The sequence below is a fragment of the Oncorhynchus tshawytscha genome, linkage group LG33 (assembly GCF_018296145.1).
Source record: "Oncorhynchus tshawytscha isolate Ot180627B linkage group LG33, Otsh_v2.0, whole genome shotgun sequence".
Classification (NCBI taxonomy): domain Eukaryota; kingdom Metazoa; phylum Chordata; class Actinopteri; order Salmoniformes; family Salmonidae; genus Oncorhynchus; species Oncorhynchus tshawytscha.
The window spans coordinates 33,806,755-33,833,193 of record NC_056461.1 but is presented as its reverse complement, the minus strand read 5'-3'; the positions used below and the strand labels follow the sequence as shown (position 1 = coordinate 33,833,193).

General features: G+C 41.9%; 3 protein-coding genes across 4 annotated transcripts; 2 read left to right on the top strand and 1 right to left on the bottom strand.

Moving 5' to 3' along the window:
- Nucleotides 1-130: 130 nt before the first annotated feature.
- On the bottom strand, nt 131-11,551 carry sympk (symplekin). 2 transcript variants are annotated; one of them, XM_024397901.2, is made up of 27 exons: nt 11,405-11,551; nt 11,069-11,179; nt 10,888-10,953; nt 10,457-10,510; nt 9,533-9,606; nt 9,290-9,416; nt 8,935-9,184; nt 8,130-8,300; nt 7,682-7,921; nt 7,385-7,536; nt 7,143-7,293; nt 6,761-6,989; nt 6,499-6,649; nt 5,743-5,978; nt 5,558-5,639; nt 5,338-5,451; nt 5,110-5,257; nt 4,857-5,017; nt 4,609-4,717; nt 4,395-4,495; nt 3,897-3,987; nt 3,718-3,819; nt 3,393-3,580; nt 1,438-1,614; nt 1,185-1,280; nt 835-1,065; nt 131-589 (listed from the first exon to the last, which is right to left on the bottom strand). In XM_024397901.2, the coding sequence occupies exons 1-27, from the start codon at nt 11,426-11,428 to the stop codon at nt 422-424; spliced, it is 3,804 nt and encodes a 1,267-aa protein (XP_024253669.1). In that variant the 5' UTR covers nt 11,429-11,551; the 3' UTR covers nt 131-421. The 2 variants fall into 2 exon arrangements, with proteins under 2 accessions (XP_024253669.1, XP_024253670.1); XM_024397902.2 differs by having other exon boundaries at nt 11,069-11,176.
- A 446-nt stretch (nt 11,552-11,997) lies between these two features.
- Nucleotides 11,998-21,635, top strand: hnrnpul1l (heterogeneous nuclear ribonucleoprotein U-like 1 like). Its single transcript, XM_024397900.2, has 16 exons — nt 11,998-12,118; nt 12,562-12,821; nt 13,048-13,404; nt 13,513-13,750; nt 13,855-13,928; nt 15,658-15,797; nt 15,929-16,028; nt 16,140-16,252; nt 16,356-16,622; nt 16,752-16,874; nt 16,965-17,093; nt 18,443-18,611; nt 19,303-19,572; nt 19,646-19,812; nt 20,248-20,457; nt 20,559-21,635. Exons 2-16 carry the CDS (start codon nt 12,599-12,601, stop codon nt 20,676-20,678), a joined length of 2,700 nt encoding a protein of 899 aa, XP_024253668.1. The 5' UTR covers nt 11,998-12,118; nt 12,562-12,598; the 3' UTR covers nt 20,679-21,635.
- Nucleotides 21,636-22,010: 375 nt separating this feature from the next.
- Nucleotides 22,011-26,159, top strand: im:7138535 (uncharacterized protein LOC797998 homolog). Its single transcript, XM_024397899.2, has 8 exons — nt 22,011-22,189; nt 22,445-22,551; nt 23,049-23,168; nt 23,278-23,546; nt 23,648-23,728; nt 23,848-23,964; nt 25,298-25,444; nt 25,548-26,159. Exons 1-8 carry the CDS (start codon nt 22,125-22,127, stop codon nt 25,722-25,724), a joined length of 1,083 nt encoding a protein of 360 aa, XP_024253667.1. The 5' UTR covers nt 22,011-22,124; the 3' UTR covers nt 25,725-26,159.
- The last annotated feature ends 280 nt before the right edge of the window (nt 26,160-26,439 follow it).

Below are 26,439 nucleotides of genomic sequence, written 5' to 3'. Positions count from 1 at the left end.
TGCTGCAGGTTGTCTCAATCGAAGCATGAAATAAAGGTTGAATTCACTGACCACCTTTGACAGAGAGTTGATCAGTACACATATGATATACCTAGTTTGTATAATTAGGGCACAATAAAAAGACATGGAACAAATAAACAAAAATCTTTTATTTTCATGACAAATACATTTTCTATTAAGGACTTTCAAAAGTAAAATAAATTGTAGTAAATCTTTTTCCTGACTAGAGTTCCGCAGTGCATTTCGCAATTTCGACAAATACAAAACTAAGGACACGTAACATAGATATTTTTGGATGACCAAGAATGTGTATGTTCAAGAGGTTCATACAGGTAAGAGCCAGTACAAACACAGAGGTGAAGTCAAAACAATTTTGCAACGGTTCATTAGTCTACTTTATGACTTCTCCTTAGATGGAACATCATTCTGCATCTCCTGTGCCAGTCTCAGGTTCTGTGGTACCTTCTTCGGTGACATCCTTTAATTGGTCAGTGACATCTGAAGGTTCAGTACGTGCCTCCTCCATTGGTTCCTCCACGGTCTCTATAGGATCCGGAGTGGGGTTTTCTTCCACTACTGGCAAATCCACCTGGTAGAAAACATCATTGATTAGAGTTATATTATACACACACACTATCTATCTATATGTAATAATATTTCAGCATGGCTTTTATACGTGCTATTTTGAGGGGATGCTCAGTGACTGTAGATTATTCTGCTGGTTGTCAGTTGCAAGACACCAGTTGTGTCAATCTACACCTTTTCAAAACATTCCACATAAATACAACCAACTTCTGTAACGGCGACAAAAGGATGACAATAGTCTCGACTTACCTGTAAAGTGGTGTCTGCAGTTTCCTCTTGACAAGTGGGGGCCGTCTCTCCTTCCTCCATGGGCTCCTCTTCCTCTTTTTTACTTGGCAGATGCTGCTGGAGTGCTGGCTCTGGATCTCTCAGCGGTACTGGAATAGGTTCTGCCCGTACTGGAGGGGTTGCAACAGGTGTGAAGGTTGCAACGGGTGTAATGGTTACATTGGCTGCGATGGTTGCAATGGGTGTCTCAACCTGTATGTAGTGAAAGAAGGGTGGTATAGAGAATCAAATAAAGTAAAAGACATAAGAGTTCAGACATGACAATCGTTAGTGACAGACACATAGCCATCTGTTGTTTCTGTGCCCATTACCTGTCTCTCCAATACTACAGGCTGCATGGCCTCTGGTTCTGGCTGCTTGCTGTTGGCCTCCAGGACTGTCATGATGGAGGCAGGAATGTGGGCTTGCTGTAACAACAACCAGGGAAGGATTTGTTATGAGAGACTGATAAATAGGGAGCTGGATCAGTTTGATAAACAATAGACTTTCTTACACTGGTGCATTTCATTGGTATGAGCTTAAAATGTCTCCCACTAAAATAAAGAGATACCGTTAGCTAGCTACCTGGTGGGGGGTGAAAGAGTGGACGTGCTGTAGAAGAGGTTCCCTCATCTCCGGGCAGCGCTCAAACACACTGGTAAGCTGGGCTGGTGGGAGCTGCAGCAGCACGCTGTAGGACTGCGGCTTGGTCCTCTGGCAGCACTTCACAAAGCCCTCCCACACCTTAGGATACTTCCACACCTGCACAACAAACAGAGACACATATGTATATACATTAGCAGTCAGAAGTTTGGACACCTGCTCATTCAAGGGGTTCTCTTTATTTTTACTATTTTCTGCAAGGTAGAATAATAGTGAAGACATCAAAACTATGAAATCACACATGTGGAATAATGTAGTAACCAAAAAAAAGTGTTAAACAAATCTAAATATATAGCATAGTCATTTACAACATTAACAATGTCCACTGTATTTCTGACCAATTATATGTTATTTTAAATGGACAAAAAAATATGCTTTTCTTTCAAAAACAAGGACACTTCTAAGTGACCACAAACCTTTGAATGGTAGTATATAAAAGTTTGGGGTCACTTAGAAATGTCCTTGTTTTTGAAAGAAAAGCACATTTTTTGTCCATTAAAATAACATCAAATTGATCAGAAATACAGTGTAGACATGGTTAATTAAGTAAATGACTATTGTAGCTACAAACGGCAGATTTTTAATGGAATATCTACATAGGCGTACAGAGGCCCATTATCAGCAACCATCACTCCTGTGTTCCAACGGCACGTTGTGTTGGCTGATCCAAGTTTATCATTTTAAAAGGCTAATTGATCATTACAAAACCCTTTTGCAATTATGTTAGCACAGCTGAAAACTGTTGTCCTGATTAAAGAAGCAATACAACTGTCTTTCTTTAGACTAGTTGAGTATCTGGAGCATCAGCATTTGTGGGTTTGATTACAGGCTCAAAAGGGCCAGAAACAAAGATCTTTCTTCTGAAACTCGTCAGTCTATTCTTGGTCTGAGAAATGAAGGCTATTCTATGTGAGAAATTGGCAAGAAACTGAAGATCTCATACAACGCTGTGTACTACTCCCTTCACAGAACAGGGCAAATGGGCTCTAACCAGAATAGAAAGAGGAGTGGGAGGCCCTGGTGCCCAACTGAGCAAAAGGACAAGTACATTAAAGTATCTAGTTTGAGAAACAGATGCCTCAAGTCCTCAACTGGCAGCTTCATTAAATAGTACCCACAAAACACCAGTCTCAATGTCAACAGTGAAGAGGCGACTCCGGGATGCTGGCCATCTAGGCAGAGTTGCAAAGCAAAAGCCATATCTCAGACTGGCCAATAAAAAATAAAAGATTACGATGGGCAAAAGAACACAGGCACTGGACAGAGGAACTCTGCCTAGAAGGCCAGCATCCCGGAGTCGCCTCTTCACTGTTGACGTTGAGATTGGTGTTTTGCGGGTACTATTTAATGAAGCTGCCAGTTGAGGACTTGTGAGGCATCTGTTTCTAAAACTAGACACTTTAATGTACTTGTCCTTTTGCTCAGTTGGGCACCGGGGCCTCACACTCCTCTTTCTATTCTGGTTTGACCCAGTTTGTGATGTTCTGTGGAGGAAGTAGTACTCAGTGTTGTACAAGATCTTCAGTTTCTTGGCAATTTCTCGGATGGAATAGCCTTCATTTCTCAGAACAAGAATTGACTGACGAGTTTCAGAAGAATATTATTTGTTTCTGTCCATTTTGAGCCTGTAATCGAACCCACAAATGCTGATCAATTGATGTTATTTTAAATGGACAATTATTTTTGCTTTTCTTGCAAAAACAAGGACATTCTGAAGTCACCCCAAACTTTTGAACGGTAGTGTATAATAACATATAGCAGGTTCCCGGCATCCTGTGTTCTTAAACAGCAAAGCCGTCAAATCAAGTCTGTGTCTAAATGTTGAGTGCTGAGCAACTGAATGCTCAGTGTAGGAGAAACACTCCTAGTTTACTGACCTGCTTGACAATGAGTCGGGACAGGATGTTCATAACGAAGCCTCCCAGGCGGGGGTACATGCTGAGGGACTGGATAACTGTTCTCATCAGCAGAATGGGGAGAGGACTCTGCTCCATCAGCTGCTGCATTACCACAGCCAGGACCTCTGACGTGTACACATTCTTCTCCCCAAAACACAGGTTGGTGGCTGCAGACATGGACACACAAATAATACACTTTGATCAACTCAGAAATGTTCCAACAGAAAAATATCACTGGTGACAATGTGTAATAGTGTACCAGAGAAAACAAAACTGAATGGTTGTCAGGTAGAAGACAACTTACCTTTTATGATGGACTTCATGTCACACTTTGTTGAGTCAACATTGTGTAAAGAAATTAGAAGCTCGCCAGGGGTGAGAGGAGACATTGAGGAACTACCCTCGCCTAGTAACGAGAGATGACAAGTGTTATTACACGTCATTCACACTTGTGACATACTGGAAGATGTGATGGGATCTTACTATGCTGGGTGCCCAGGAGACGGTTGAAGACTTCCTTCACCACAATGGGGTTGAGCTTGATAAGCTTGGGAAGAGCCTGGGTCACCTCTTTCTGTACACAGAAACACAGCAGAAACAGAGAGAACTCTGTTTATGATATATCCTGATTGCCCAGTCACTTTTACCCCTACCCATATGTACATACTGTGTTACCTCAATCTCGTACCCCTGCACATTGACGAGGTACTGGTACTCCTTGTATATAGCTTTGTTATTGTTTCCATTGTTACTGTTTCCTTTTTTATTTAGCAAATACTTGTCTTACTTTTTAATTCTGCATTGTTGGAACGGGCTTGTAAGTAAGCATTTCACTGCAAAGTCCACACATTGTACTCGGCACAAGTGACCAATAAAATTTGATTTGATCAAATTAACACTGCTCCTGTTGTTTTAATGTCACAGTTATCTCCCTGTTGTAGCACTTTGTGAAAGACACCATTGTTTTTTTGAGGAACTTACCTTTTCCAGGCCGTTGATGACAGGAATTAGGAAACGAACATCGGGCACTCGTTTGTGATACAGGTCCCTCACTCTCTCCACCAACTCTGGTGACGGAGGCACTAAGGAAAGACAAGAGTCCATGTAGAAGCTGACATTCCCGTCTCATCTCCCTTTTGCCAAGCACACAGACCATCTGTGAATAAACTGGGCAGTGGAGTGAAATACACTTTACCTTTATCAGTGAGAATGTGCAGGCAGCGAGTGACCAGAGTCTCTGCTCCTTTAGGACAGTTTTCAACCAACAGCAGAAGCTGTGGAGACTTCATCCCCATTCCACGGATCTATTGGGCAGGGAGAAAACTCACGAACACACACTGGTAGACAAGCAAGCCAAACGGAAGAGAGGACCAAAGACTGGTGCAGGGAGAGTGAAAGGAATTAGACAAAACTAAAGAGAGTGGGTAAGAAGAAGGGGCTTACTGGCTGCTCTATCACTCGAAGCACACTGCGCTTGATGTCGGCAATGGCTTCAGTGTAGACAGAGGCCAGCTCATGAACCAGGCGGTGGTTGAGAGGCAGAAGGGACAGGTAGAGGTACAGGCACTGCCTCACTGTGTCCTCTGTCCAGGGGGAGGCCACCTCTGTGGGAGTGAGAGGGACAAACAATTGTTAGGTTAGTGGGGAAGAGAGAGACATTGCCGTGTGTGTATAAAGGTTAAACTGGAAGTCAAACCTGTATCCTTGTCAGCCCCAAAAAGTAACGACGGAGGGTTAGGGTGTACAAGGAGCTGCATGTAGTTCAGGGCAAACTTCTCAATATAATCCCTCAGCTGGTCTTTCTCATACATCCGCTTTATGAAGGACAGGGCATTGGAGCGCACCTGGACAGAAAACAGTTAACGAAAGAAAAACACAAGCCAGCAGCAACAGAGACTCAGTTTTGTTCATTTTACTATGTTACCTTCTCCTTTTCATGTGAGCTGAGATCCAGAAGCACATGGAGATACTGGAACTGCCTTGAGGGCCGTTTTACAATCAGCTCTTTTAGAGTAGTCATGCCGAGGTACACCCGCGACTGAAACACATTCAACCAGAAAGGAAATCACTAGTGGCATGATGACAGAGCCGGTACGTCATTTGAATTTATTTGCTCAAGTTTAAAGACAATCAAATGTCATTACCTCATCTTCACAGTACCGTCGTATTACTTCCAAAGCAGATTCTGTAATTAACGGAGCCTCCAGCACAATCTTTGTGAAAAGCCTAGGAGGGATAGAAATGGATAGGAAAGTGGATTAGATAATTGCTATTTGACTGCGGAGCCCTTTAGCTGGTGTCCACAGAAGAACAACGTAACTGTCCTCACCCATCCCTCTGCTCGGGCTTCTCCTGCAGGCCGGACAGTAGAGTGAAGAGGCAGTGGTCGTAGCTGTCCAACAAGCCAGTGGGCTGCTGACTGAGGTATGTGTTATACTCCTGGTAGAGAAGAGAGAAGGCCAGGTCGCTCCTGGTCCTAATGTCCTCCAGAATGAACTCCAGCACATCATCCTTCATCATCCCCTCAAACTGAGTCACAAGTCTGGACAGCAGCTTCACGCGCACCTGCCAGGAAGAGTACATTTCCATTTATATTCTGGACTCAGACATCACTCGTTCTAATGTTTCTAGATTTCTTCATTTGAAGCAGTACAACTAATTATACTGTACTTCACCACTTATTCAAAATCAGATTCTGTACTCAAAATAGGAGACCAAGATCCTTTTCTGGGGCATTGATAAAGAAAACCTTGCTTCAGGTATCATACACATAAGTATGTGATCTTGTGTTTAATCTCACTGTAGTACCATACTGACCATGCATTCTAATATTTCTAGATTTTTATTTGGGGGATTTGCATGTATTGTTAGATATTACTGCACGGTTGGAGCTAGGAACATATGCATTTTGATACACCCACGATAACATCCGCAAAATGTGTACGAGACCAATCAAATATGACATATGTCTACATCATAGACTCAAATAAGATGTTTGTCTCTTCCTATAGATGTTAGTTACTATGGACATTGAGGCCTTTTATTATTTCTCTACTGGAGAGGAAGAATGTTTTGAAACACTCACATGGGCCATCCCACTCTGTGCTATAGCTTTTTCTGAGTGCAGGATGCGCTTGACAGCCATGTTGGTCAACTTTTCAAGCTGGGTGTCTGTCAAAGGCTGGATCACATCAGCTAATCTGAACACTTTCCTCTTCCCACTTGTCCCAGGTGTTCTAAAAAAAATCAAATCAAATAAAAAGCCACAAATGAAACAGTCAGAATGGTTAAATGGCAGGGTACTGGGTTTGCTTTTATGTGTGATAGTTGTACTGCTTCAGACTCACTTGATCTGTGTGGAGGGGAGGATGGGCTCAGGCAGCCTCTTGACCTGGGGGGCTTCCCCCGTTTCAGTTTGGCTCTTATCTCCATAGCCTCCTCCAACCACAGAGATGGCTTGACCCATAACTGGTACTTTGCGCTTGATGAGCAGGTCTTTGGAGGACTCCCCTATGCCTTCATCCATGCCCTCCTCCTTTCCAGCTTTCTCATCTCGTGCTTTGCACTGCTCCAGTCCTATAGGATAGATTGGAGAAGATTTTATTAGAATTAAGAATTTGGAGAACAGATTCAGAAATGAAAATCAACATTTCCATCTTTGAAATCTGTGAATTGGGTGGCCCATTGTGCTATCTTTATTTCATTGTTCTAGTTCCTCCTCTCTCTAACCTGGTCCAACTCCCGCTGCTGTCATCTGAGTGGCCATCATTCTGGCCAAGTGTTTGATTTGGGCATCTGTTCCTGCAGACTCCACTGGTGTGTATGTGGCCTGGAAGGACGCTGGCATGACATCAGGCAAATACACCATGCTGATTAGAACCTGTATGTGGAAGAGGAACAGAAACATGAAAATGGCCCTCACATCCTCCAGGTGTCAAATTAATATATCACATTCTACCACAGCAGTTTACCAGATTGGCCACGTTCTCTGGGGAGAGCAGGGGGCGCAAGAACTCTGCAGTGAGGTCGATGGCTGACTGGACTACTGGCACAGAGGAGGGCTTGGAGATGGAAGGTGGGGCTGGCTCTTCTTTATCTTCATCATCTTCTATAAGAGCGGGCTCTGAAAGTAAGACAACATTAGATTACAGATCTAGCATATGGAACCGCAGGTTGATTCTGGATTTATGGGGTGTGGGAGTCAACTAGGTACTTCTAAAAAAGGTATCAGTCTGAATTGTAACCGGTGCAATATCTTTACAACTAACCAATCTTGAGCTTTTTGCCCTCTGTGTATGGCTCATGGCGGGGCCTTTTGCGCGGTTCACGTGGGGCTGGTGTGTGACGGGTTATTTCATTCTGGGACATCCCCAGGTCTAGGAGCAGAGTGCTGATTTGTCCCTGGAACTCCAGGCTGCAGGGGTGCTTGAGCACTGCCATCAGGTGTAACTTTAGATTCTTGCGTACACTGCTCACCTGAGACTTTGCCAGTGTTGGGGGTAGGTTGGCTACAAAAACAAGTGAAATATGATTTAAATTATACTGAACTTCACCTCCAGCCAGTTCACTTACTCAAAATCAGATTCTGTACTCAAAATAGGAGACCAAGATCAATTTCTAGGGCATCGATAAAGAAATAAAAATGAACTTTGCTTCAGGTATCATACACATAAACTTGTGATCTTGTGTTTAATCTCACTGTAGTACCATACTGACCATGCAGAGTCTCATAAGCCTGGACCACTTCAGACATAAACATAGGCCTCTGTCGGGCCAGTGTGGCCAGGGAACCCAGGGCTGTGGTCAGGTTGATGCTGGAGATAGCAGGGTGGACCATGAACTTCAGAAGCTGCTCCAGCGCAGACTTGCCCTCCCCACACAGGGTATCTTAGGAAGACATTGCAGACACTGTGTAAGGTGAATCAAGACATGTAGAGACAGCAATGCTACATTTAAGCAATAAAGCACGAGGGGGTGTGGTATATGGCCAATATATCACGGCCAATATATCAAGTGATGTTCTTATGCACGAAGCAATGCGGAGTGCCTGGATACAGCCCTTAGCTGTGGTATATTGGCCATATACCACAAACCCCAGAGGTGCCTTATTGCTATTATAAACTGGTTACCAACATAATTAGAGCAGTAAAAATAAATATTTTTTCATACGGTCTGTTATAAATTGGGTGGTTTGAGCCCTGAATGATGATTGGCTGAAAGCCGTGGTATATCAGACCATATACCACAGGTATGACAAAAGTTATTTTTACTGCTCTAATTACGTTGATAAATAGTTTATAATAGCAATGCGTCGTGGATAACAGCAGCCCTTAGCCGTGGTATATTGGCCATATACCACACCACCTCAGGCCTTATTGCTTAAATATACCACGGCTGTCAGCCAATCAGCATTCAGGGCTCAAACCACCCAGTTTATAATCCTGCACAACACATTGGGGAAAACTCAACTGAAAATGTATGCATGTAAAATGTCACAGTAAAGAAAATCATCCCCTCTCACCGTAGCGGATATAGGCATGGTCTTTGGAGATTTTATCCAGGCTGATGTCTCCCTCTTGGCGCTTGGGAGTGTCAGAGTCTGACGTCCTCGGTGAAAGAGTGATGATGAGAGACTCTGTGAACTTGATAGCATGAGTGCGGACTCCATCATTGTCAACTTCCAGCATAGCCAGAACTTCCTCCTTCATCTGAGTCACCATGTCCCAGCATGCTTCCTGCATGTCTGACATGGTCTTGGAACGCACAAACCACTGGCATAGAAAACAAACAAGCCTCAGTACAGCAACACACATGGGTCCATAATATGGGTTGAATGGGATAACAATGAGAAGGCATTGATTAATGAAAGTGTGTACCTGCAGCGCCACTTTGTAGAGCTGAGTGAGTGTGAGGATAGCCTTCTTCACCACATTGACACTTTCGTCCTTCAGCAGCATGTTCAGGTTGGCAATCAGTTTAAGCAGGAGCTCGTTGTCCCTCTTACTGTTAAGACAAAAACAACCCAAGTTAAAAATATCACATTTATTGAACATGACTATCGTGAACTTGATATTCTAACAACTGTTCTATGTGTGTGTGCGCGACTGATGAACACTTACCATGCTTCCTCAATGAAGCCAATGACAAACTTTCTTACTTCCATTGACTTATCGGTCTGAAAGGCTATGATCTCCTACAGACACAGGGTGACAATGAGAGAGAGAGAGAACACATTTTACACTTAAACAATAAGGCCTGATGGGGTGTGGTATATAGCCAATATAACACAGCTAAGGGCTGTTCTTATTCACGACGCAACGCAGAGTGCTTGGATATAGCCGTTAGCCGTGGTATATTGGCCATATACCCCAAACTCCAGAGGTGCCTTATTGCTATTATAAACTGGTTATACGGTCTGATATACCACGGCTTTCAGCCAAATTCGCATTCAGAGCTCGAACCACCCAGTTTATAAAAGTGCTTTTACAACTGGTGTTAACCTAGCTGAGAAACGCTCAACTTTGTTATATTATATCAAGGCGGAGTTGGTCGCACGGTTTGCTAGCAACAACATTGCGTCACCATCATTCAATACTTGTAAAATGACAATTCTGAAAAAGCTTACCTGTACCTATGTTTCTCCACAGTCCTTTCGCAGGGTGCTGAAATTCCTACTTTTAATAAAAACTTATTGAATACAACCAATGACTTTTTCCTCATGTGTTGCACAACTCAGCGCGAGTGCACGTGCCAATTGAATCTCAGCTTACATGGTGTCAAGGCCACTACGTCTCCAGTTGAGCAACACAAATTAGGAAAAAGTCAGTGGTATTCAATAAAAGTTATACAAGACAAACATAGGTACAGGTAAGCATTTTCAGAATTGACATTTTTACAAGTATCGACTGATGATGACTCAATGTTTTTCCTAGCAAATTGTGCAACCAGTTATCAAAACTCAACTCCGCCCTCGATACAAGAGAATGGAGCTGAGTGTTCCTCAGCTAGTGGTAACCAATATACATCTATAACTACATACTTACATCTAAGAAATTGTCAAGTAAAGAGGGGTCCTTGTTGATGATCAATTCCTGGACCTGAATAATGAAAAGACACTTATAAATATTATATATTAAAAAATATATTTTTTACCTTTATTTAACTAGGCAAGTCAGTTAAGAACATTCTTATTTACAATGACGGCCTACCGGCGAACAGTGGGTTAACTGCCTTGTTCAGGGGCAAAATGACAGATTTTTACCTTGTCAGCTCGGGGATTCAATCCAGCAACCTTTTGGTTGCTCTAACCACTAGACTACCTACTCTAACCACTATACTACCTGCCGCCCCATATATATTACAGGTCTGAAGAAAAGGGTAGAATGTATAGCCATCCTAACATTCCTATCTGATCCCTTGAAGGAGCTTATTACTGATGGCCTTATACTGGCCTACCAGAGAGCTGATCACAAACCTGTTTGAGAACCGTGAGTTTGCTGTCTGTAGCAATAAGAGCTGCTTGGTTCAGGAGATCAACAACCTGTGGGTTGAGAACAGACAATCAGGTACATATGTTGGAACTATCAAACATAGATAATTTGACGCGATTTCATTCAAATATGGAACAAATCATTCCAAGGGTTGTTCGGGGATACCTTTTCACTGGTGGTCATATCGACAATAGCCGTGTCCTCGTCTTCATTGAAAAACTGTGATGCCACACTGGTCCTCACACCAGCACTTTCTCCGTTATTTGAGGCCATCTTCTAAACATACACGGAAACAAAGTTAAATTAAATAATAACATTAAATGAACTTACTAGTTAGTTACATGCGATGGAAAAATAAGTGCAAACCCTGGCGCACTTTGGTTAGAAACCCAACGTTAGCCGGCTATGCTAGTTAGGTGACGGAAGTTAGCCGTCACCTGCCCTGCAAAATAACTTTATTGACAACAACAATTACAGCACAAAATGAGGAAAACACATTACCTTATTAGATCCTTTATTATCCATATATGAAAATGAAATATTTGCACTGGTGTGACGAGTAACAAGGGCGCAACTTCGCTAATACACCGCCATATTTGGCGGAAGTACTAATAATGCAGCTGTGCAACAAAAGCTTCCCTCGGCTGCAACAACTGTTGGGTGTTTTAAGTTCCCCTTTACGCATAACTAGATAAATTTACCAAAGAAATTGGCAAATCTCTAGGATTTTAAACCCCTGAACCTATTATATTTATATACAGATGTTATATTTATGTTTTTATGTGCAAAATTGTAGCCTATAGAAGGACACGTGAGGTAAACCCATACAACTTGTAAAGGGTTGCAAACTGTACATAAAAAAACACTTGTCGGGATATTTAAAAAAAAAAAATACAGTACACCAAAGGTACTGATAGCCAACCCATTTCATCTGTCTGAACCATAGACCTAACATAATAACGTATCCATTTAATTGCTTGCAATAATTGTATTACGCTGTAACAAACAGCAACCCTTCCTCGCCCTCTGCTGCCTGTAGAGAGGCACAGCAACTGGAACACTGTTGTTCAAATATTACCTACAAGGCCTCTAGCCAATCACAGAGCAGACGGCAAGCGCTAACCTTTTCTGGCTACAACAGAATCGTCCATTTTGTTTCAGTTGAGTTGGTCGCTGCATGAATCGAGCAAGGAAATTATAAGAGTGAGAAAAGAGGTTAGTAATGTACGCTAGTGTATTTTGAATGTAAACTCGCATGATTTACAAATAGTAGCGACGCTAGCTATCATGCACATTTGTTTGTATACAGCTAGCTAGCTATGACGTTTCAGAATCCGTTGTTTTGGTGTCCGACCTTAGGTGACTATCCTGTAAAAATGTGCCTAGTTGCTAATGCTAACTACCGGTAGTTGGCAAGCAATACCGGCGTAGCAAATACCGTAGTGAAGTCTGTAATGTAACTAGGAACTAGCTAGTTTTATGAAAACTGTTGGCTTTGGACCTATGCGTTGTTTTGCCGTGGATTTTATGTTTCTGTTAACAGGAGCGATGCCCATGTAAGATTTTGTAATTGCAACGAAATGGCTACAGTAGCAAACATTGCCAATGCTAGACGTCTACTAAACTACATTCCTTGTCTGTAAACTAATTTCTTACAGATTGGAATTTCTGATCACTGAATAAGTTGCATGAAAGATGAGTGGAATCAATGTGAAGAAGCTCAAAGTCAATGAGCTGAAAGAGGAACTTCAGCAGCGAGGCCTGGATACTCGTGGGCTGAAGGCGGATCTTGTCATAAGGTTGCAATCAGCACTTGAGGCCGAGGCTGCAGGTGAAGAGGGCGGGCCACCGACTGCTGATGTTGGGGGGGATGAGGAACACGATATTGGCGCAGATGGCGACGACTACTCAGATGAAGGTAAACTAATATTTCGGGGTTTCTATGTGTATGTAGACAGTTGTACGATTTCATTGGTAGAGCCACGTTGAATGTTCACAGATTTTCCGTTTTTAAATTGGGCTGGTACTGTTTGTTTCAACGTGACTAGTGGGCTGTCAATTGTAAACATGCAGATGAAACTGCTGTTATACCAAAGTTGTAAATCAAGCAGGTTGTGATACTGACACTATGTTTTCCATACTAGTTAAAGATGATGGGGAAGAAGACCAAGATGGTGAGGACGATGAAGTACAGTTTGTCCCGCAGGCTAAAGAAGAAAAGTTTAATGAGGAGAAAGGTGATGGTGAACATAGTGAAGATGAGCAGGAAGAAGACAGCCGGGATGGGGCACAGGAAGACAGCCGAGAAGGGGCACAGGTGTTAGAACCAGAGATGGAGGAACCAGAGCCACCACAACCAGAACCTGTGCAACCAGTACTTGTGCAATCAGAGCCACCACAACCAGAGGCTATGAAACCTGAACCAGTGCAACCTAAGCCAGTGGACCCAGCATCAATTGAGCCTGAAGCAAAGCATGTGGAGATGTCTGAAATTAAGTCAGGTCAGTAATAACATAACTCAAATGAACAGATTAGTGCTTAGTATATTCTCTTAATTCACCCTGCTGCTCACGCTGTAATTATTGACAACATTGTCCTCTTTGGTGCAGATGAGTTTGTGATGAAAGCAGATTTCAAAAAAGAGGCAGATGAACCTCTGCAGCAGGAGCAGTTGAAGAAGGAGCCAAAGCAGTCAGAGGCACATCTTCCAGATGCTGCCAATGAATGCGAGGCCATGGAGGCTGAGCAGGTGAGCCAAGCAAAAACGGAGGATGACCGATGCAACCGTAAGAGGCCATACGATGAAGGCCGTGGCTATGGCTATTATGAACACCGAGAGGAAAGAAGGTAAGTGTGGGGGAACAGGTTTGAAAACTACTTCACTAAAGTGCCTTGAAATCAGTCTTCTGAACTATACCCCAAGCTTATGCTCCACGCTCTCGCACACACAGGGCACGTTCTCCACAGCCCCCAGCAGAGGAAGAGGAAGAAGATTTTGATGACACTCTTGTGGCTATTGATACGTGTAAGTGAACGTACTATGTTTGTTTTGTGATGGTAGTAGGATTTGTGTTGAATGGTTTATTGTGTGCATTAACAACATACAGTTGAAGTCGGAAGTTTACATGCACTTAGGCCGGAGTCATTAAAACTCATTTTTCAACCACTCCACAAATTTCTTGTTAACAAACTATAGTTTTGGCAAGTCGGTTAGGACATCTACTTTGTGCATGACACAAGTAATTTTTCCAACAATTGTTTATAGACAGATTATTTCACCTATAATTCATTGTATCACAATTCCAGTGGGTCAGAAGTTTACATACACTAAGTTGACTGTGCCTTTAAACAGCTTGGAAAATTCCAGAAAATTGTGTCATGGCTTTAGAAGCTTCTGATAATTTACATAATTTGAGTCAATTGGAGGTGTACCTGTGGATGTATTTCATGGCCTACCTTCAAACTCAATGTCTCTTTGCTTGACATCATGGGAAAATCAAAAGAAATCAGCCAAGACCTCAGAAAAAAATATTGTAGACCTCTACAAGTCTGGTTCATCCAAATGCCTGAAGGTACCACGTTCATCTGTACAAACAATAGTATGCAAGTATAAACACAATGGGACCACAGCAGTCATACCGCTCAGGAAGGAGACGTGTTCTGTCTCCTAGAGATGAAAGTACTTTGGTGCGAAAAGTGCAAATCAATCCCGGAACAACAGCAAAGGACCCTGTGGAGATGCTGGAGGAAACAGGTACACAAGCATCTATATTGACAGTAAAGCGAGTCCTATATCGACATAACCTGAAAGGCCGCTCAGCAAGGAAGAAGCCACTGCTCCACAACCGCCATAAAAAAAGCCAGACTACGGTTTGCACATGGAGACAAAGTTGACTTTTTGGAGAAATGTCCTCTGGTCCGATAAAACAAAAATAGAACTGTTTGGCCATAATGACCATCGTTCTGTTTGTAGGAAAAGGGGGAGGCTTGCAAGCCAAAGAACACCATCCCAACCGTGAAGCACGGGGGTGGCAACATCATGTTGGGGGTGGGGGGGGGTGCTTTGCTGCAGGAGGGACTGGTGCACTTCACAAAATAGATGCCATCATGAGGAGGGAAATTTATGTGGATATATTGATGTAACATCTCAAGACGTCAGCCAGGAAGTTAAAAGCTTGGTCGCAAATGGGTCTTCCAAATGGACAGTGACCCCAAGCATACTTCCAAATTTGTGGCAAAATGGCTTAAGGACAACAAAGTCAAGGTATTGGAGTGGCCATCACAAAGCCATGACCTCTATAGAAAATGTGTTGGCAGAACTGAAAAAGCGTGTGCGAGCAAGGAGGCCTACAAACCTGACTCCGTTACACCAACTGTCAGGAGGAATGGGCCAAAATTCACCCAACTTAGTGTGGGAAGCTTGTGGAAGGCTACCCGAAACGTTTGACCCAAGTTAAGCAATTTTAAGGCAATGCTACCAAATACTAATTGAGTGTATGTGAACTTTTGACCCACTGGGAATGTGATGAAAGAAATAAAAGCTGAAATAAATCATTCTCTATACTATTATTCTGACATTTCACATTCTTAAAATAAAGTGGTGATCCTAACTGATCTAAGACAGGGAATTTTTACTATGATTAAATGTCAGGAATTGTGAACCTGAGTTTAAATGTTTTTGGCTAAGGTGTATGTCAACTTCTGTCTTCAACTTTATTTATTTACTTTTGGGGGTATGGTTTTGTTTTTCACAGATAATTGCGATCTGCACTTCAAGGTATCACGTGACCGGTATAGTGGATACCCGCTCACCATCGAAGGTTTTGCATACCTGTGGTCAGGTGCACGAGCTTCCTATGGTGTCAACAAAGGGCAAGTCTGCTTTGAAATGAAGGTATTTCCTGTTTAAATTAAGTTGCATTTCACTTAGGCGCTTTGTAGATGGAATATTCAGGTTGTGTTTTCCGATTGAGGGGTCTCATCGGTTTGAGTAAATATGAATTTGGTGCATGTTTTGTTATCCAGATAAATGAGGAGATCTCTGTGAAGCACCTTCCCAGCAGTGAGCCTGATCCACATGTAGTGCGCATTGGCTGGTCCTTGGATACCTGCAACACCCAGCTCGGTCAGTTTGTGAAAATGCTTCTGTACTTGGATTTTGGATTATCTCATTGTTATTGAATATTTTATGCGATTTGAAACTAACAAAAACTCATTGTTTTTGACTCTATACCAGGTGAAGAACATTTCTCTTATGGCTATGGAGGAACTGGCAAGAAATCTTCAAATTGTAAATTTGAGGATTACGGGGAAAAGTTTAGTGAAAATGATGTCCTTGGATGCTACATTGTAAGTATTTGTGATAGTACAGAAGATTCACTTAGATTCATCTGCCTAATAAAAGCTGAGTACTCAATAAGCCTAAATGTTTTCCTCTCCATGTCTGGTTCAGGACTTCGATAGCGGTGAGGAAGTGGAGATGGCCTTCTCAAAGAACGGCAAGTGGCTGGATGTGGCCTTCCGTGTGTCACGGGAGGAGTTAGCTAAACAGCCACTCTTTCCCCACGTTCTTGTGAAGAACTGTGCAATTGAATTTAACTTCGGCCAGAAAGAGGAGCCCTTCTTCCCCCTGCCTGAGGGATACACCTTCATTCAGAACGTCCCTCTGGAAAACAGGATACGGGGAACAGTTGGGCCTGCAACGAAGGCTGACTGTGAGGTGAGTCTCTGCTGTATTGTTTCATTGAGTGGATTGTTGATTTGGATCATAAGACTAGATTCCTTCTGTCATCAGTAGCTGTGAGATGCCAACATAATTCCTCATGTTTGTCTCTTGTTTTTACCTCAGCTCTTGATGATGGTTGGCCTGCCTGCATCTGGGAAAACCACCTGGGCCTCAAAACACGCGACAGAGCACCCTGCAAAGAAATACAACATCCTGGGCACCAATGCCATAATGGAGAAGATGAAGGTCAGTTATCTTTGTTTGAACACAGAATCCTTCAGTCTTGGTCATTAGTGTCAAGTTCCCCACTAACGTAATGAAAACCTCCACCCTCAGGTGATGGGACTGCGTCGTCAGAAGAACTATGCTGGTCGCTGGGATGTCCTGATCCAGCAGGCCACACAGTGTCTGAACAGGTTGATCCAGATTGCTGCCCGCAAGAAGCGTAACTACATCCTGGATCAGGTATCTACTTTCTGATTTCTCACCCCATTCTATGTTAATGTGCTCAACCTCCCGCCCACTGCTGTTCACTGATGCACATGTCCATTAATGCACTCTTTGATATACTGTCTCTAGTGTAGAAGCCTTGATCAACAACTCATGGAAGTTATCACACTTTTCATTGTCCTGAACATGCTGCTGAAATCATTATTTCTGTTTTCGCTTAAATGAAAGCAGTATTGACATTGTATGTTTTTACTCAATATTTTTTATTTCCTCTCTGTATGTCCTGTTGAAAAAGAGCTCTAAGCTGTACAAATAGTCCATGTCTATAATAAGATGTTGAAAAACAAGTAAACACTGCCGGGTGGTGAGTAAGAAATACACCTTCTGTTGTTCGTTAACTGTAAGATTAGTTCAAGTTCAAACTCACATCACCTTTGATGTAAGATAGCTGATTTATACATACAGACAGCATATGGAACTTTTGAATGTTGTATGTAAAATGAATAAAACATTAAGGTAAGTGAGAACTAACATGTTTGAATTTTCAGGGCGTTTGCTCAAGTTACTCAAGGTAGGTAAGGTCTTGGACATTCTTATGGATGCCATGGAATTAGTGAGTATTGACAGGTAGGTAGTGTATGTTGTTATTGTCATGACAGATGGACTATTGACAAACAGGTAAGTTCTGGTAAGTAAATAGGGGGACCCTGTTATTGTAGGCAAGATATTACAGTTTTATAAACTATTAATTGTTAGTTTATTCAGCCAGTGACATTAAATCAATGACCGCACAGAGAATAGTTTGAAAAGCAGTACATTGATTGCCCTAAAAGGGTTTAACTGGAGACAATTCAATTGATTTTACAGATGTTTTTCTTCTGTTAATTGTATGGAAGTGAATGTGAGCTCTGTGGAAGAAGCGATTAACGGGAACATGTATCTATTTGCTCAAGCTTGTAAGAGTGAGCTGTCAATATGGCAAAAATAGATTCAAAGATGGAACATATTTAAAGATTCTACTATTTTTTTGTAATGTAGTATTTAGCATTTTAAGTAGCTAACGTTCTTAGCTCTTCATTGGAAATGTTGACCAGTTGAGAGCTTGCGAGAATTAACCCAATAGATGACTAACATGGGTCCCCAAAGTTCTTTCTCACAGGAAATGCATTCCAGACACAACGGTAAGTTGTGAGAGACAACCATATGTAGTTCCAGAACAGTAAATATAGGCATGAAGGAAAAAAACTCTCACTTTCATCATTGCAGGAATCCAATTTCCCTCCTATGGAACGCAAAGCTGTAACAAAACCAGACAAGTGAACAATAATGAACAGCTTCTACTTCTTTCTTGTCAACTTTGCTAGACAAATGTATATGGATCAGCCCAGAGACGAAAAATGCGTCCTTTTGAAGGTTTTCAACGCAAGGCTATTGTAATATGTCCCACGGACGAGGATTTAAAAGAGCGAACGTTAAAGCGAACTGATGAGGAAGGGAAGGATGTGCCCGATCATGCCGTATTAGAAATGAAAGGTAGGAATTCCATGGATAACAACATTTAAAAAGACAATGCATTTCCTATGTATTTTTTTTATTTTATGGAAACTTGGAAGATCCCAACCGTCCCCTTCCCCTCAGAGAGCTATTCCCACTTTCCCCCTATCATCCATCATTCTCTTATTTGAACCATTTCTGTCAAACTTCTCGTTCATCTATTTAGCACTGCAAACTCAGGGTGACGTCCATTTCAAGTGTTGGTTTTGATTCTGATCCTTGAAGGATGAGATGTGAATAGAGTATCAATTTAAATTTTAAACAAAACCATTGGCAGTGCAATTTCCATAACCAAGGGAGGAAATATTGAACATTTATCACTTAAGAACTGAGGACATACATGCGTCCATAGGCTATGCTCCCATAGGCTATGCTTGTGATTTGCAGTTGCAAACTTTCCCCTATCTACATATCCATAACTCTCTTTAGTTTTGCTATTTTATTTTTCTCTATTTCCTTGTCCTCCCTAAACTGGAGCAAATTCTCCCCTGTCCCTTGAGGTAATGTTTTGCTCCAATTCTGGTGCAACTCCACTCTCTCCCCCACTTCCCTCTTTCCCTTTCTACCCCTTCCTATTATTGTCTATCAGATAGTAATAATGATTTTCTTTGTCTTTCGACGGCGCCGCTATACTCGTCCTGACAACGTCCAACCCCTCTGCTTCCTGTAGCCAACTTTGTGCTCCCAGAAGCTGGTGAGTTTCTTGACAACGTGACTTTCATCGAGCTTCAAAAAGAAGAGGCTGACACGCTGGTGAAGCAGTACAACGAGGAGGGCCGCAAAGCCGGCCCACCCCCTGACAAACGCTTCGACAACCGCCAGGGAGGTTTCCGTGGTCGCGATGCACCATATCAGCGCTATGACAACCGTGGTGGCTCTCAAGGAGGAAGGGGAGGCTACCAGAGTCGTGGTGGACCCCAAGGTGGCAACTTCAGAGGAGGTGAGGAGCAAGGTTTATTTTTCTACATTTGTGTTATGAGCCTACTTAACTTCCTGCCCTTTATACATGACAGGCTATAACCGTGGAGGCTACCAGCAGAACCGTTGGGGAGGCAACCGTGAGGGCGCAGCAGGAGGGCAACATGGCTACAACCGCAACCAACAATCTGGAGGGAGCTACAATCAACACCGCCAAGGACAATATAACAAGGGAGCCACTGGCAGTTACAGCCAAGGACAGGTAAGCTGTCTTAATATATTGGTTACTTTTTAAGGGGAGTCTTCACACATTTTTCAACTTCATATTCATCGTCTCCAGTACCACCCCAACATCAACATGTGAAAATGCTGTGTTTATGTTTTGTAGTAAAACGGATAATGACATCATCAACTAATTAGTAGGCAATGCCCACTCACAATTGGTCAAAGTCACACGACTCGCACTCATGATGTAAATGAAAAACCTTATCTTCCTATCTCTTTTTACAACAAAACATAGAAATGCACCATTTTCACACGTTGATGTTGGGGTGGTGCTGGAGACAATGAATATGAAGTTGCAAAATGTTGGTGTTTCCCTTTAATGGCATCTCCTTATATGTGGTTCTTCCTCTGTCAACACTTCACCAGTCCTTCCAACTTTCCAACTTTCTGACATTGTATGTGTTAACTATAGCCACAGACATACAATCAGGGCTATAATCAAGGCTACAATCAAGGCAACTACAACCAGGGTTACAACTACGGCAGCTACAGCCAGTACCCAGGTTACAGCCAGAGCTATAGCCAAACTCCTGCTGCTCCTGCCGCTGCTGCTGCTGCTCCTGCCGCCACTGGACAGACCTACAGCCAGCAGCAGCAGAACTACAACCAGCAGTATCAACAGGTGACTAGCTAGTTTCTTAGGTTGGCCCATATATCAATGTTAACCTGTCACCTGTCTAAAACTCACGTCATAATGTCTTGCTCTCTTTCCCTCTGATCCAGTATGCACAGCAGTGGCAGCAGTATTACCAGAACCAGAGCCAATGGAATCAGTACTACAGCCAATACGGCAACTATGGCAACTACAGCCAGGGTTCTCAGGGCTCCCAGGGCACGCAGTAGGCCTACAGTAGTGCACTGATGAGACGGATCCATTCCCTGAGCAGCATTCCATTGCTTATCCTGCCTGCAGGCTACACCTGTCTTTTCGTCCTCATCTCCTTAATGATTAGTCTTCCCTTTCTTATAGCTAACATTTTCAAGGTTTTCTTTTCAGGGTCTAGTGGTTTTTCTCCCTGCCTTTCTGGTATAGGATTTATTTTTTCATGTCACGCCACAACATTAGCATTGTTTTTGCAGTAGGTCCTGCAACCATTTAGTAACATTAAGCTTATTTGTCTTGCCTGTTTGTAGACCCTGGCTATTTTAAATGAGCAACAGTGGTGTAGTTTAACATGCATATGTAGTACACTTTTCAGTGTTGTGCAGTGAATGTTTATTAGAGCTCATAAAAGGTAGCTGGGATTTGCATGTGTACATTTCAATGTGTTTTTAAGAGAGATGGAAGATTGTAGGACAACATTTTGTTTTTGTTTTAATATTTTGCTGTTTACGTGTCATTTTTAGTTTTAGATGTTAGATCAAAGAACCATACATTTTAAAGAAATTGGTGTAGAGTCTGGACTAATTATATATATAAAAAATGTATCTTCAACTGTTGAGGTTTTGATTTAATCCATTAATATTTTGCCCATATTTATTGAAATTAAAGTCTTGAAGACAAACATTTTGATTACTTTTTTCTATAACCTGTATAAAGAGAGCTTGTAAAACAACATTTACCAAAATGTATTGTTTCACACCATTTAAAACGTTCTGTAACAGTGGTGGTCATCTATTGTCCCTCCAACTTGTTTTTCCAATCTTTGTGATCATTAACTAGTTTCATGTGTGGTTGTAAAACTTTTTTATACCATATACCATGTATGTAAAACAGTATCTGCATGTGGTTCTGTGTTAAATCAAAACTTACTCTTTTTGTATTTGAGAATAAAATCTGAAGACTTTGTCTCTAGTTTATATTATTTTTTCTGTCTTGTTTCTTGATTCCTGGTCACAAGTTGATTTTAATTATGGATCATTATAAGACCTACATAGCTATAACAGATACTGTTAATTAACCCCTTTCGGCTGTGGCTATAACCTTTGAAACCAGTTTTAAAGGCACAGTGTAAAGGAGTAAAACATATTGCAAAATAACACCTTTAGGTAACGGATATTACGATAAATGTCCCAATGCACAATAATTATTGCAATTTACCTACAGAAATTAACAGCTACACTGGCTATTTCCTCCATGCATATGTCCTGTAATGCGTTATTCATAAAATGTGACATTCGCATCAAAGTGGATTGTCGATCTATTAACCTTGCCTTGAATCCATTGTATACATACAGAACCCGGAAGTACAGAGCTTCTGCAACTTTTTAACTAAACATTTGGGGAAGACGGGAAAGGAAAATTACTTGTTGCGAATGCAATAGCTACATGTTTGGATACATGTTTCAATGTGTTCTATTGAGTTTGTAATGGAGAGAGATATAGGAACAATATATGCTATAAGGGCTCTTGGGTGAGTATGTAGGTTTATTTTGAAAACAGATTAGATTGTCTCCTACCTAGCTAACGGATGTCAGAAGCCTAGCTAGCAGACGTACTGCACGTGCCAGTTGGGATAGACAAGTAAACAGCACAAGAGTAGCTCAGCTAGTCGCTTAGAGGCCCAGTTTAATACGTTTGCTTTCGCTACTGTGTGTTTTCTGAACCTTATCTATCTAGTTATTACACGTGTTGCTTGATCTCGGTCATTACTTTAACATTATTTCAGGTACACAAGCAGTGTCTGTGTCAGACGGTGCAGGTGTGATGAGCTTCCTTGTCCGCTGCTCACTTGGCTGGCGTCAGAATTGAGGGCTGTCTGCACAGAGTTACAGGGTATATAACCTTACAACTAAGTCATCATGCAATTGTACATGATACAAGGGTAGCAACTAGAAGGTGCACCTACAGACACTTGCTATATATGTGTATATATATATATATATACACTCACACACACCTACTAGTTTGGACACACCTACTAATTCCAGGTTGTTTAAAAAATATATATTTTCTACATTGTAGAATAATAGTGAAGACATCAAAACTATGAAATAACATATGGAATCATGTAGTAACCAACAAAAGTGTTAAATCAAAATGTTATATTTGAAATTCTTCAAAGTAGCCAAACTTTGCCTTGATGACAGCTTTGCACACATATATATATATATATATTTTTATAAATGTTTTATTTTCACATACACAGGACAGGTGAAGTTAAATGTGTTGTTTTACAGGGTCAGTCATAGTAGTGCGGTGTCCCTGAAGCACATTAGAGCTAAGTGCCTTGCTCAATTATGGTGTGTGTGTTTGGTATGCACGCATTTCAGACCAAAAGACTGGTATTGTCCTAGTGGGGGAGTTGCGGACCCTGCTGACCGAGCTACTTTGTCCCTACGCTGCACTGACCACAGATCCACTGAGTCCTCCTCTCCTCAACAAAGTCACTGGTGAGAGATTAGGCAGGTGGGAGTTATTGAAATGTAAAAGTGTTGAAACGAAGTGAATAATGTATGTTGTGTATTGTTGATGCTATTATCCTTATGGTCTTATTTGTAGAGTACATGGTGTCAGAATTACAAGCAGCACGTATACTTCAACATAAAGAATTACATCCAGAGGATGAGAAGAGTGAAGATAAATCTGAGAAAGAGCAGAGAGCGGAAGATCCCAGCATTGTTGATACAAAGAACTGGTGTAAAGAATATGAAGATGGCCAGGAGATGGAACAAGGTGACAGGAAGGAAGAAACAGAGCATGAATTGGCTCTGTTGCTTCAAACCCTAAACATGGACGAGTCTTCACGGCTTACAGATGTGTGCCATCAGGTAAGGAGGAGACCGACTCAGACAGGATGTGATATGAAAAGTGTCTGTAGAATGTTGCTGTTGATACAGTGCCCACTTCTCTATCACGCTTTACTATTCAGGTGGAGTCACGTCTTGCGGTATTGCCGTGTGGCGATATGACAGAACCTCTACTGGACACCAATCTCAACTCTGAGCAATGGGTAGGTTGTCAAAGGGGGGGGGGGGTTCCTCGTGACAGTGCTGAAGGTTGTCAGTGTTTTTGGTACCTTATTTATTCACCAGATTATTAATTTCTGTATTGGTTTTTCCACCTATTTAGAGGCAAGTCCAGAAGATAAATCAGGCTCTATTAGAGGACTATCATTGTCGACGCCAAATGATGATCAAACGTTTTCAGGTCACACTTCAGTCCTTTGCCTGGGGAGAGAAGGAAAAGGTATGCAACACTGCCTCTACTAAACGTTACTTTATATGCAGGCTAAATCGATACTGAGTGTACAAAACATTACAATCACCTTCCTAATATTGAGCTGCACCCCCTTTTGCCTTGCTTTTGAAAGCATTCCACAGGGATGCTGGCCCATGTTGACTCCAATGCTTCCCACAGTTGTGTCAAGTTGGCTGGATGTCCTTTGGGTGGTGGACCATTGTTGATACAAACGGGAAACTGTTGAGTTCTTGACATACTCAAACCAGTCTGCCTGGCACCTACTACCATAACCCGTTCAAAGGCACTTCAATATGTTGTCTTGCCCCTTCACCATCTGAATGGCAAACCTACACAATCCATGTCTCAAGGCTTAAAAATCATTCTTTAACCTGTCTCCTCCCCTTCATCTACATTGATTGAAGTGGATTTAACAAGTGACATCAATAAGGGGCCGTAGCTTTCACCTGTCAGTCTGTCATTGGAGAAAGCCGGTGTTCCTAATGTATGTCCATATTAAAAGCACTATAGTGCAAATTACTTAATTGTAGTCAATGGGGCGCAAACGCAAGGCCACTTCGAGCAGGATTAACAGGCATGTGCACAGCACAGGAACAAAGTCCATTTCTATCTTCACAGCTTCATGCTGCACCCCATGTGGAACAGTCTGTAAGGTGTTGCCAGCACTGACCTTTGGATCATATCTGCTAAATATGGCAGTGTGATAAGATATCCAACTCCTAAGGACCATATTCCATCAGACCTGGGTCTCTAGAATAAGTCCCAAAAATGACTGGAGTTGCAAGAATCAACAATTGTACTCCACAAAAATACATTACAGTATAAAACAAACATAAACATGCCCTTTTCTTGCATTGGCGCAATGTTTCCCTCCCCTCCCCCCTGGATACCAGGTGACAGGTTTTCATTGAATAGGGTCAGACAGAGGATCTTGAGGGAGAGTCTTCGCAGTGAACAGCAAGTTAAGGCATGTCAGTCAGGAGCAAAAAGTTTAAGTCCTCAGATGTAAAATCAAGGAAGAGGATTGAGAGTTTCTCCATGGTGACATGAGGTGTGATGAGCAACAATTTTTTGCATTCAGTGAGCATTCACTGAGAGCACAGCAAAGCGCAGGGACGAACTCAGAACCAGTAGTTCCACAGTCAGCAAGGAAATTAGGATTGACGATCTGTGTAAGTCAGCGTTAACTTTTTGCATATATATCTGAATATAGACTTGACAGTAACACAGATCCCAAAAATATATTGCTTAGTTTTATATTCCTTTATTGTTAGTAGCTACATGTATATTAATGGCAAACCTGTTTCCATGTTCTCCACAGGAGCGCAGTGAAGTGCTTGCCTCAATACCTCCACTCTCATCACTTCCCCTCATATCCCAAGTCTCCATGTCTCTTCTGCTTGCAGCAAGAAAAGACCAATCTTACATTTTACCAGTAAAGGCAGGGGAAAGCACTAAAGTCTACAAGGTATGCTGTAGCTAACTAGCTTTGAGTTTTGTTAGATTTTTAGAATGAAGATAAAGAGATGAACTATTCTGATTATTCTGTCTTCTCCTCTGTCTCTGTGAAGGTATTGATGGGCAGTGTACCAGACCGGGGTGGACGGCCAGGAGAAATTGAGGCCCCCATGCCCATGTGGGAGGGACGGAGAGAGGGAGGGAGGGGTCGTGGAGGAGGACGTGGAGGGCCACGCGGAGGGGGTGGTCAGAAACGACAGAACTTTTCTGGAAAAAAGAGAAACAAATGAGAGTAACACAATGGGTTGTATGAAGGAAATGACAAGGTAGAATTTAGCAACATGGCGATAAAGACAAACCCACAAGCAAGAAGATTTCAATATCAAAATACATTTTGTTTAACATTGATATAATTTATGCAGATCCACAAAGGTGCAGTCCTGAAATTTTGCTCAAAGTCAAATTCGACAACAAAATGTGTTGATGTGGAATTTAAATTAAATTGAAGAAATATGTTAATAAGGATAGGCTATAATCGATTTGTGATATTTTTGAGGGGGACAAATAGGAAGTTGATTATGTGGATTTAAAAAAAAGTGTATTTTTTAAAATACTTGAGAATATATTGCTTATGTTAGAAACCTGTAGAGTCTATTTGTTTGATTGATTACTTCAATATCGTTTAAATGTCACTGTTTAAATAAAGCCTTAAGTACTTCCTTGTACTTTTGTTTTATCATCATTAGAAAACACAGATATAAATGTCATAGTCCTGTATGGCAGGTATGTAGGAGGATGAAACATAACTCTGGATGAGCACCTATACATTATAGTATATTTTCCATTATATACTGACCACTTCAAATGATATATGTGGCTTCAGTACAGACCAATGATTAAAATATACACAGATGACTGATGGGGTCCGATGTTGAAAGCACCGTGCCTCTGTAACAGGGTTCTATTGGTGATTCCCCTTGCCACTTTATTGTTAAGCCAATGGGT